This window comes from Ctenopharyngodon idella, chromosome 16 (genome assembly GCF_019924925.1).
Source record: "Ctenopharyngodon idella isolate HZGC_01 chromosome 16, HZGC01, whole genome shotgun sequence".
NCBI classification, from domain to species: Eukaryota; Metazoa; Chordata; class Actinopteri; order Cypriniformes; family Xenocyprididae; genus Ctenopharyngodon; species Ctenopharyngodon idella.
The window spans coordinates 25616737-25626830 of NC_067235.1; the positions used below are offsets into that span (position 1 = coordinate 25616737).

Below are 10094 nucleotides of genomic sequence, written 5' to 3' on the forward strand. Positions count from 1 at the left end.
TACACTACTAGTACTACATTTCTCAAAAAACAAATGAATATTGAGTGTATCTTTAACTCATGATAATTAAGAGAAACCTAAAATTATTGTAACATAAGGAATTTGTATATTCAGCATAACCAAGGTAAAAAAAAAAGGGATACCAATATTTGTATGCATAAAAGCAAAAGCTTTGATATATGAAAAATAAATTCAACAATTACAAGGCCTTAGAGGGGGAAACAGTATTATCTTTATTTAAACAAGTGAAACTAGACTTGCACAAAATCTGTTACTGATGTTTGAGAATAGTCAAATGTTTTGCATCACCATACTAAAAAAAAAAAAAAAAAAAAAAAAACACAATTTGTACAAAAAAAAAAAAAATCTATTCAGGGTTTCATCAGTGTAGAGACTTTGACTTGTGTGTGGGGGGAGGGATGTTTAAATCTAGACTATTAGTTATAAAAAGTATAGCTAAAATACATATTTCCCTAACCGCCCCAGAAGTGTGCTCTTGAATCAACTTTTAGCAAAGACTGTTTGAATGACAATTCCAGAATTAAAAACTTCTACTTTGTTTTAAATGTTCAAAGACAGTATATTTTTTAAAATTCAGACATTCTGGTTATTATACAGGTTCTTATACAGGTCCCTTTGGTTTGTGCATGCACATATTGTCAATGCCTATTTTGAATAAGAATTCAAAGAGCACATCCAAAAATTGGAAAAAGCAAAAGAGAATTTTATGGGAAATTTTTTTATAAACAACAAATGCAACACACAAGAAAACAGTATTCATTCAATATATCCGAGAAGTCTATAGAACGCTTCTAATGCTATAAAAGGTACAACACATGAAGACTAAAAAAAGTGTGTTCATTACTATTTAACTATAAGCATTCTGACATTGCTGACATACATCATATCCTCATTATTGACACTCTCTTTTAATTAACATGTTTGGCATTTCTCCAGATATTCCAGTAAGAACTTGAATCTTAATACCATGCTATTCAATTATTTTCTACAGAATTCTGTGGGGAGGGCCCCTTTCTTTTCCAGTGCTGGATTGCATGAAGACCTAAATGCCTTTGGAGTAAATCAGAACATCAAGACATCTTCCAGCATCAGTCCCTGACCTCAGATGCTCAAACATTTCATTTCAAAAAGCATGACAAAAAGCATTAATTTCCACTTTTGGTGCTATAACAGCCTCCACACTCTTCTGGGAAGGGACATTGTTGCAGGGACTTGCTCCAGTAACAAGAACAGGCAATGACATTGAGCAAATCCCAGACCTAACCCCTAATGAACACTTTTGGAATGGATTGAAAACCCTTTTGTTTATTCACATTTTTCAACACCTGAATCAGCTTTGTGCACAGAGTCATTGCCCTACTGGAATAGAAAAGAGTCCTCGCTCTTGAAACAAAATTGAAAGCACACAATACTCTAGAATATCACTTTAATATTAAGAATTAATATTTGTTTTACTAAAATTACTGGAATAGCCAAACCTGTTGATTAGAAGAGGGTGTCCATATACTTTTGGCCATTTGGTGCATCTCTAGGTCTGAGAACATTCAGTAGATTCATTCAATATTTCCGATGACATATCATTATCAGCATTTTTATCAGGCTTTTCAGCATCAGCATCTTCTTGTTGATTTTCAGGAGTAACTACATTGGTCTTGGGAGCTTTTGTGCCATCATTCTCAGAGTCTCCTTTATGATGATACTCAAGATGGCTATCTAAAGCTGAGAGGAATGTGAAGCGGCTTGGACAGAGAGGGCAACTGAGCAATACCTTGCAGGGACTTCGCTTGTGGAAATACACATGTCGCTTAAAAACACTAAGTAGCCCAAAGACTCTACAACATTCTTTGCATTTGTACTTCATCCTTGGTGCGTAAGTTCTCGTATATCGAGAACCAATTAACCGGTCATCTCCCTTGGATTCGAGCAGATTTTCTTCTTCAAGATCCTCTTGTTCACTATCACTTTTTGTTTGTGTTGATGCTTTCGCAGGTTCCTGTTCACTGCTTTTACCCTCATGTTCTGTCTTTGAGTCCCCAGGAGCCTTAGGTTGAAGCGCAGAACTGTGGTACATGGCCACATGCCTTGTGACATCACATCTTTGTGGAAAGTGTCTTCCACAATGAACACAGGCATGCAGAGTACCCTTATGGTACCGCATATGACGAGAGAGACTGCTTGAGTGCACAAACACACGATGGCAGAGTTTGCAGGAGAATAATTTACCACTGAAATTGGCTCTGTTCATTCCTCTAGGCCTTCCTCTCATGCTTGGTCTTAGCAGATGCTTTTGCTGTTTTGCAACCATTTGTCGCATTACACCCTGGTACTGCCGTTTCGTTTTAGCTGGTGAACCTAAAGAGTCATTTACCTCAACCTCATCTGGATGCTGTGTTTTATGATGATCTCTTAAATCTGAAATTTGGTTGAAATGTTCTCCACACAGGCCACAACGACATGGCTCATTAAATGAATCGCTGTCATTTTTCTTACTTTCTTCTTCCCCAAGTGTTTCCTGTTTTTGCATTGCCTCAGTGGTTGGCTTGTTTACGCGAGAATGACTGTTTAGGTGGCTTTGCAAGTCAGACAACCAAAAGAAGCGTAAGCCACATATTTTGCATGGATAAGACCTGTCCATGCTGTTTTCTTGATCTTCCTCGGATCTACTCAAAGTCTTGGAACCAACAGATCCATGCCACTGTTTTTGGTGTGACAGTAAGGTCTCTTGTCTCAAGAATCGCTTTCCACAGTGTCCACAGCTATAAAAGCGTTCATGAGCATGGTTTTGAAGATGGCTTTGCAAACTCTCCCGGTCATTAAACACCTTGCAGCACAGGGTGCATTTGAACCCCTGCTCAAGGGCACGGTACTGCTGATGTAGTTGTAAGCTTTTTGGGGTTTTGAACACTTGTCCACATCTTTCACATTTAAACTGAGCATACTCCTTCTCTGGCATCTTGGATGAAATCAAGGCTTCTTGATTAGGGGGCTGGCACCATACTGACTTTGTTGAAGGTTTTCCAAACAAGAAAGTAAAGTTTGATAACACAGATCGATCAACCACAGTGAGCATTCCGTTTTCATGGAGAGCAACCTCAATGGACGTGTTGATACAACTACCATTACTAATGCTTAAACCATCAGAGGAAAATAAGCCAGTAAGTCCATGAATGGCCATGTGTTCAACTAGTTTTGGGTACTGACTAAACCCTTCACCACACTCTGTGCAGATGAAGGCTTCTCCTCCACCTAACTCTTGAGTACAGTCCATTGAGTACGCCATCCTGACAAAGCCAAATGTAGATTCTTTTGACTAATAAATTTCAATGGTTTAGGAAACTGGGAACATGATTACGTGAGACACTTAAAAATATATATAAATGCATATATAGGGTAACTTGGACTTTTGGAAATATTTTCAAAGAAATAAATTGTTAATCAAATCTCACCTCAGTTGAAAACAAAGCTAATATCAAATATGCATTTAATAATAATGATTAAAAAAAAAAAAAAAAAAATCTCTAAAACTCCACCAACTTTGCATAAATAATTAAAAATCTATCCTTAAAAGTCATTGACTGTCAAATCAATCATCGCCAATTCCCCAATTCTGTAGGAAAATGTGGTCTTTGAGCATAATGCAATGATGTAAACCTCATTAGATATGGCCTGCCTTGTTTCAGGTGCTGGCCCGTAATTCAGATATTGCCATCTGAAAAAAAAGGAGAGGAAAAGTAAGACAAATAAATATAGTTGCAAGTGATGTTTCTTTGAGAAATTAAAATATTTAGTGAAAAATAAATTCATAATACAAATTTTTAAATAATCCATTTAGGCTTACAATGGTTTTGGGAAACGCACCCCTGAGCAGTTACTCAATCAACACCTACATGTCCTAAATGAGCCATTTGTACTACCTATTGTGGTATTTGTGTTGGAGATGGATTTAGATTTCCCACACTGTTGTAAAAATGACTCATAAGCTCAATTAAGATTAATTTGAGTACATTTCATTTATAATATTCATTTTACTTATCAAAGAAACGGTCTCTCAGATACTGTAAATTATGCAGAGAAACTTCTTTGGCACACTACAAAAACACTAACAATCAAAAAACCAAAGCTGCTTAAACATTTCATGTATTCCCATGAAAAAGTAAACAAAGTTTCTTTCAGAATAGTGAAAGCAACAATTTCTATCAGAAGAACAGGGTGCATGAGAAGCAAGTTCAACACTCATTTTAGCAATACAAATATGAAAGAGACATGATGTTTAAACTAAAGTCATTTGTTTATATGGCTGAATTTGATCATTAAATGTAAGCAGCAAAAACACTGGTAATCAAAGAGTTCAGCCCAAAGGATAATCATTTTTCTCTTGGTGTGAATGGATAATCCGTCTGCAATTCAGACTGCAATTCAGTCAGTTTTTTGCATCACAACTGCTGTGAAAGGGCCTTAAAGGCCCTGTTCACACCTGGAATTAAGAAGCATTTTCATCAATCCAGATAAATACAGATGTAAATAGGGTCTAAATGCATTTTGAGCTTGTCCACTTTCAACCACTTCCAGACATAGCCAAAAACACATTTTACTGGATTGCTTTATGTAGACATTCATGTGGTTGAATGTGTTCAAACAACCACAAAAGACCGCCTCTCCACCTACTGACCTAATGCATAAACCTTATAGAAAGCGCACTAGCCAGACGGGATTTCAACTTTGTCGGCTAAAGACTTAAGTTTAGTTTGAGCGTTTTCAATTCAGTCCTATGGGAGCTGAGCTTCACACTCGCACAGAGATAAGCATTGTGAGCGGTCAATAGTTCAGAGATGCTCAACTTAATGCAAATATCAAGCAAAAAACACCAGGCGACAGCCAATCGCATTTCTGCTGCTTAAATCATATTTACACGTCAGACGCATTAAAGTCTTTCTGTCATTGTTCTAGTTTCTGTTATTTTAGATACTTTTTTTATTTTTAGATACAGTCAGGGCTGTTTTTTATTGTTTTGATGTATACTGTTTTGACTGTTCAAGAGACATGTTGTTGCAGCTTTTTGATAAAGCTCTAATTGGTTTCCTTTTGAAATATGTTTAAAATTCTAATTCATAAATGCATTCATGAATGTAATGTGTGTAAGGAAATAGTCTCAAAATCGTGATTAAAATCGAAATCGCAATATTGATCAAAAATCATGATAGTATTTTTTTTTGTCCGTATCGCACAGCCCTAATGTACATGTGGAAAAGTGCAACCAATTTATCTTATGAAATTTAAGATATTTAAGACTTTTTAATCGCTTTACATTTAATAAAATTGATTATATGACTTTGAGGACCCACAGGGACCCTTGTAGCTCCTAAACCCAGGACAGCCTAGTAGAGATCGACCAAAAAACAATATTTTTCCAATATTTAAGCATTTCTCCATAATCTGGTATCAGTTTTGATATACGGTTAGTGAACATCCCGACGCCTAGATGAATATGTAATATGTGCTGTGTGCTCAATAACAAAAACACACAACAAAAATAACAGCGGCAAGAAAACAGCAGTTAAGAAAGCATCTAAACACACTGATGTGGATATGTTTGCACGAGCTCTGCAATTCTGCACTGACTTTAGTCGAGTCAAGTTTATTTATACAATAGATTGCTTAAAATCAAATAGCTTTATAGTATTCAAAACAAAAAAACAAAAAAACAAAACAAAAAAAAACCCAGTGCCAGTATCTCTTTCAAGTAGAATTACACCTTCAATTACTACTATAAAAGCAGCTCTCCAGTGTGTTCATGTATTTACTCTCAGACGTCTGACCCCGACAGACTGAACAGAAAAAAATGAAAGGCATACAGCACACTAACCTGTTACGTAATCACCACAGACCAATGAGAGTTTAAGGTGTTTACCAGCCGGAATTAACTTTTCTGGAAAGTTCACTTTGGCAAGCTGTTTCAAACTTCTGAAACGAACACCAAACGAACTTTGTTTTTGCCTCATTTTTTATCGGAATGACATAAAACCAGTTTATTTTTCAATTTCACTTGAAGTATATCGGGGCCTTAAGAGTTTTGTGAATAGGTTTTAAGCTAAAACTCCTATCTAGGGACTCTTAAGAGGACTCCTAGTGGTAAGATAAAATTCTTTGTGATTACGGCCCCAGCCATGTAAACAAATATGTGCTATTCTTACAGTTATTTGAAGAGTGCATAATGTGAATGTGGAAAAGAAAGAATAAATAAAGTAACATAAGTGTGGAGAACCCTGCTTACTGATGGGAGTGTATTTAACATGAATGCCAGTTTTGCATCTTAAACAACTTGTTCACATAAGTAATGTAATGTATACAAATATTTTGCTGGCTAATAATTAAAACACCACAGGAACAAGTAAAAAAAAAAAAGAGACACCAGTCAACATTCTATAATATAGATAATACATTATGGCCTGGTTCACAGACAGGGCTTGGCCTAATCCAAGATTATGCCTTAGTTCAATTAGGATATTTAAGTAGCTTTTATAAACTTGAGACAAAACAATGGCACTGACATATTTTAAAAGATGCCAGTACAAGTCGCTTTCATTTTATCATTTTAAATTTAGATGTAGTCATTTGGGTTTATTGTTTACGAAATTTTGGTTTTTTTAGGCTACTTCCTTGTTATATTTCTGACTTGAATGTGTAATGAATGAGTTTCCCAACCAGGTGCACTGTAATGCAGAATTTCTTCAAATGAATATAGTGCAGAAGTACACAAAACAGGAACTCGGGAGTTCAACTTTTACTTACTGCAATCCTGATGTTTTAAAAGCGATCACTCCCTCTTTATTACAGCCAGGGCGAACACCAAAAATTGCACAGTACTTCTAAAGAAAAAAGACAAAAACATAAAAGGTAAAGCTGGAATTTAACACAGTTTTGTACAGGTCTGTGGTAGAACACAGAACAAGGGTCTGGCAAATTACCTTACTCTAAGAAAACTTTGACAGGCCTCTTACATGATGACTAAAAAAGAATTTCATGCACAGACTAAGAACAAGAGCTAAAAACAATGATAGTTACACAACAGACTGATGCTGAAAACGACTTTAACCTTACATTTATATATTTAGCAGACTCTTATTCAAAGCAACTTGCTAAATTTGGAACTTAGTATGCTTTTTAACATAAGAGCTAGTATTTACACTAAACAATGTCAAACTATGTTTACCATAGTAAATTTTGATTAAAACAAAGATGAGTGAGAGAAAATATTTGCAAGATGTTTTTTTTGCAAATACTCGTGGCAAGTGGTTTACATACAAACGCTACTGACCTCGGCTGCCCTACCAAAGTAACATTTTATCTATAAAAAAAAAAAAAAGAATACAGAAGAAAAAAAAACCCTTCAAACTATTAAACATTGTTTTCTCCTAATTTGAGCATAGTTGAGCTAAGCCCATCCGTCACAGCAAGAGAGATTAGAATCTAAGATACACAAATTCGGTCATAACTCAATTTCGACCGAACGTGTAGTTACATAGTTTCGACTTTATATTTTGCACAATAACTAGTCTAATTGCATTATTTTAGCAGCAACAAATTATTTTCTGAGGTATTTTATGTTCATTTCATTTAAAGGATTAAAGCATTGTGGGCTCTTAATGAATCAAGCGACCAGCTTGCTTATCAATCTCAAAGGAAGATATGTAATGGTGTCTTTTAAAAAAACACACAAAAACAATAAAAGTGAATTGGCGGTAAACGTACACATCTATAACAACGGGGAGATTATGGGAACATTTACGACTCAAACCAAATAAAAACAGCAACGTATTACAGACGCAACACCGTCACATTAGTAACGCCACATTACAAGCCTAAACAACACGCTACGTTAGCAAAGTTGATTTACTTGTACATTACATACTAACTACCAAAGTAAAACCAAAATTGTTAGTAGGGCGTAATATGGAAAAAACAATTATATGCTTTCATAATACAATACCAAAGAATAAAAACAAACACGTGTATCCGCGTATTACCTCGTCGAGTAATAGGTGTCACTCTCAAGACGATCAAACGCGAGTAGCAACTTTCCGTTTCCTTTTTGATTTTTGCGTAGCTGTAGTGAGATCCTTTGAGAATTCAATGTTTACCGTACATTTGTTTTGTTTTTTGAGCAGTCTACAAGATTATTTGTTTGTATATCCCAAAGAGGTCTAAATCCTTGAGAAAGGCAACAGAAGCGGGTGGGAAAGAAAAAACGAAAGCTTCCTTTTCCCATTCTTCTTCGCGTGAGGTTGGTTTTGCAGCATCACCGCCTCCTACAGGACTGGAGCGTAGATCGCCAGCGACTGGGAGAGAGGAAAAATCTATACATAATTGTTGTTAATTCATTGCATATTAGGTGCATGCATGTAGGCTAATACTTAAATCATGTTGATGCAAAAACTTGAGAAAATGAGATCCAGGCAGTCCAGAAATGATTATGTCAGTGATCAAATTTGAATAAGGAATAACAAATTTATTCATTAAAAATTATAGAGACAAACAAATTAAGTAATTAATAGTTAATAATAAAATCTAGAGTATTGTATCTAATAGATGAAGATGAAGTATAGAATATAGAGAAAGAATTAACAAAATTAAGACATTTGCAGAATGAAATGAGAGGTAGGAGAGAAGAAGCAGAGATGCTGAAGAGATGCGAGAAGCAAAAAGAGCAAAGAATAAGGAAAGAAAAGCTCAACCATCAAAGACCCAGTGCGTTTTATACCATAAGCATAGGAAAACTTACATCCCACTCAAACTTATGTTTTGGTCTAATAAGAAAAGGTCAAAAAGATTTATCCATTATGTCATAGTTGGTGTAACAGCTAGATCAGTGTGACTGGTCAAATGTTAAAGATAGATGAACATAGATACAAAAGGTGTTGTTTTGACACCCTTAATGGAATTTTGCAGATCTTGCATTATCACATGTCTGCAGAAATAGAAACGGACATATTTTGATACAAAGGTACATCAAGTTCAAATGAGCAACTAATTCCGAAAACACCATTGCTTCTGCGGTACTTGACAGGCGTCCAATATCTAACCACAAACGTGTCAACATGACCTGTCACATTGGAACACTTGAAGAACAACTGAATATAGCAAGCATACATACTCTTAAAGATAAAAGAAGAATAACCATAAAGGAGTACAATATAGAAAAATTACGATGAGGATTAATATATGGAGTAGGAGTACATGAATATATGAAATCAAAAGTAATACTGATAAATCATAAGCCATAAATGATTAACATGAAATATGAATAAAATGCATGAATATGAATATTGACCATTTTGGATCCACCAATCCCCCACTTGAGTGTTGATAGACTCATTATAAAATTTAAAAGATACAAAATGGATACAGAACAAATAAGATATAGAGAAGATAGAGTGGACACAGAAAAAACAACAAGAACAAAACAAGACAATATGTCGTTTTTCATACAGTTAACAATACATTAGCACCCAGATTAGTAGAATGAATTTCCTCAATATTAACAGCATGGCTTTGACCTGTAAAGGAAAACCTTGAAATGCTCTTGTTAGAGACAACATATATTTACACATCACCCAGTCCAGTCCTCCTTGGGATAACAAAACCTGTGAAGTTTAATTTGGTTTGAGGGCTATCCAGGGCTTGAACCCATGATATTCCCTGATCTGGCAATATCATACATAATTTAATTTTGTAGTTATATGATTTTCTTTGTTGGTTTAAATAAGTCCATTATCATTAAATAATTTCATGTTTTTACCCAGTAATATAATTTTTTCTACCTGGATAACACTCATCCCACTTTCAACATGTTAACAATCACAAAACAATATTTTACACATTTAGAACAGAATCAGTTCCATTCAGTGGAATCCATCATGACATGCTGAAAAGAATAGGAAAGTTAGGTGTGGGGTAAACAGGACAAGTTTGCTTGTTCTGCCTTCCCAAGAAATTCCCTGCGCAGGTGTGGCATTGTTTCTTTCTTCTGCCACATTAACCCAGGTCAGGATTGTTAGCCAAATTCATCCATGACC

At 35.3% G+C, this 10094-nt stretch overlaps 1 protein-coding gene across 2 annotated transcripts; it reads right to left on the minus strand.

The window, feature by feature from the left end:
- Window positions 1-209: 209 nt before the first annotated feature.
- On the minus strand, window positions 210-8723 carry si:dkeyp-84f3.5 (uncharacterized protein LOC334144 homolog). 2 transcript variants are annotated; one of them, XM_051865599.1, is made up of 4 exons: window positions 8046-8723; window positions 6811-6887; window positions 5885-5982; window positions 210-3730 (listed from the first exon to the last, which is right to left on the minus strand). In XM_051865599.1, the coding sequence occupies exon 4, from the start codon at window positions 3299-3301 to the stop codon at window positions 1550-1552; it is 1752 nt and encodes a 583-aa protein (XP_051721559.1). In that variant the 5' UTR covers window positions 3302-3730; window positions 5885-5982; window positions 6811-6887; window positions 8046-8723; the 3' UTR covers window positions 210-1549. The 2 variants fall into 2 exon arrangements, with proteins under 2 accessions (XP_051721559.1, XP_051721558.1); XM_051865598.1 differs by lacking the exon at window positions 5885-5982.
- Between the last annotated feature and the right edge of the window lie 1371 nt (window positions 8724-10094).

Excerpts from the sequence above, each read along its gene's own strand:
- si:dkeyp-84f3.5 (XM_051865598.1), bottom strand. The coding sequence starts at position 3,301 with ATGGCGTACTCAATGGACTGTACTCAAGAGTTAGGTGGAGGAGAAGCC.